The sequence below is a fragment of the Morone saxatilis genome, unplaced genomic scaffold (assembly GCF_004916995.1).
Source record: "Morone saxatilis isolate NCDOM2014 unplaced genomic scaffold, NCSU_SB_2.0 Contig15, whole genome shotgun sequence".
Classification (NCBI taxonomy): domain Eukaryota; kingdom Metazoa; phylum Chordata; class Actinopteri; family Moronidae; genus Morone; species Morone saxatilis.
In genome coordinates this window covers 8,274,154-8,274,830 of record NW_023339707.1, presented here as the reverse complement: position 1 = coordinate 8,274,830, position 677 = coordinate 8,274,154, and the positions used below count along the sequence as shown (strand labels likewise).

The 677-nt window shown below is 41.8% G+C and overlaps 1 protein-coding gene across 1 annotated transcript in view; it reads right to left on the bottom strand.

The window, feature by feature from the left end:
- zgc:136971 (S9 family peptidase) overlaps positions 1-677 on the bottom strand; it is a 20,073-nt gene that overhangs the window by 8,377 nt on the left and 11,019 nt on the right. Inside the window, exon 11 of the mRNA XM_035657581.1 lies at positions 289-383. Coding sequence (XP_035513474.1) covers positions 289-383 — 95 coding nt within the window. The remainder of the gene's footprint in view (positions 1-288; positions 384-677) is intronic.

Sequence of the window (677 nt, the reverse complement as noted above, 5' to 3'; positions counted from 1 at the left end):
GAAAGAGAGAGAGAGAAAGAAAAGAGAGAGAGAAAAGAGAGAGAGGATCAGTACCACTCTCATATCTGTGAATTAAACCAGGAGTTGATTAGCTTAGCTTAGCATAAAGACTGGAAGCAAAGGGAAACAGTTAGCCTGGCTCTGTCGAAACGTCACAAAATCCAGCTACCAGCGCCTCCAAAGCTCAACTGATCAACATAAGTTGTAGTTCTTACATTTTGGCTAGCAGACAAATAACACAAAAGAGATCAGTGATTTCAAGCTATTCCTTTAATACGTGGTTGTTACCTTCCAGTTTCTGCGGGCGCTGCTGAACACCACTCTCTGACTGTCTGCAGACCAGCAGCAGGGCGGTAGAGCTTCATACACACCTGCAAACTCACCTGAGACAGAGAGAATTACCTTTTTACGTTTTCATTTCTTATCTTTTTTTAACTCTGGTCTTCCACAGAGCTCTCTTACTCTCCCTGTATTAGCTCTTTAATCCTGTAAAGAGCTTCTTACATTTTATTGGAATTTTGTTGCTTGTTTAGTTTGTTTAGTTCAAGACTGACCAGCTTTATAAAACACACTAGTGATAGACCGATACGGATTTTTTAGGGCCGATGCCGATACGGACTGCCGATTTTCTTGAGCCGATATTTGGAGCCGATTCTACTTTTGCTCCCTCAGTTTAC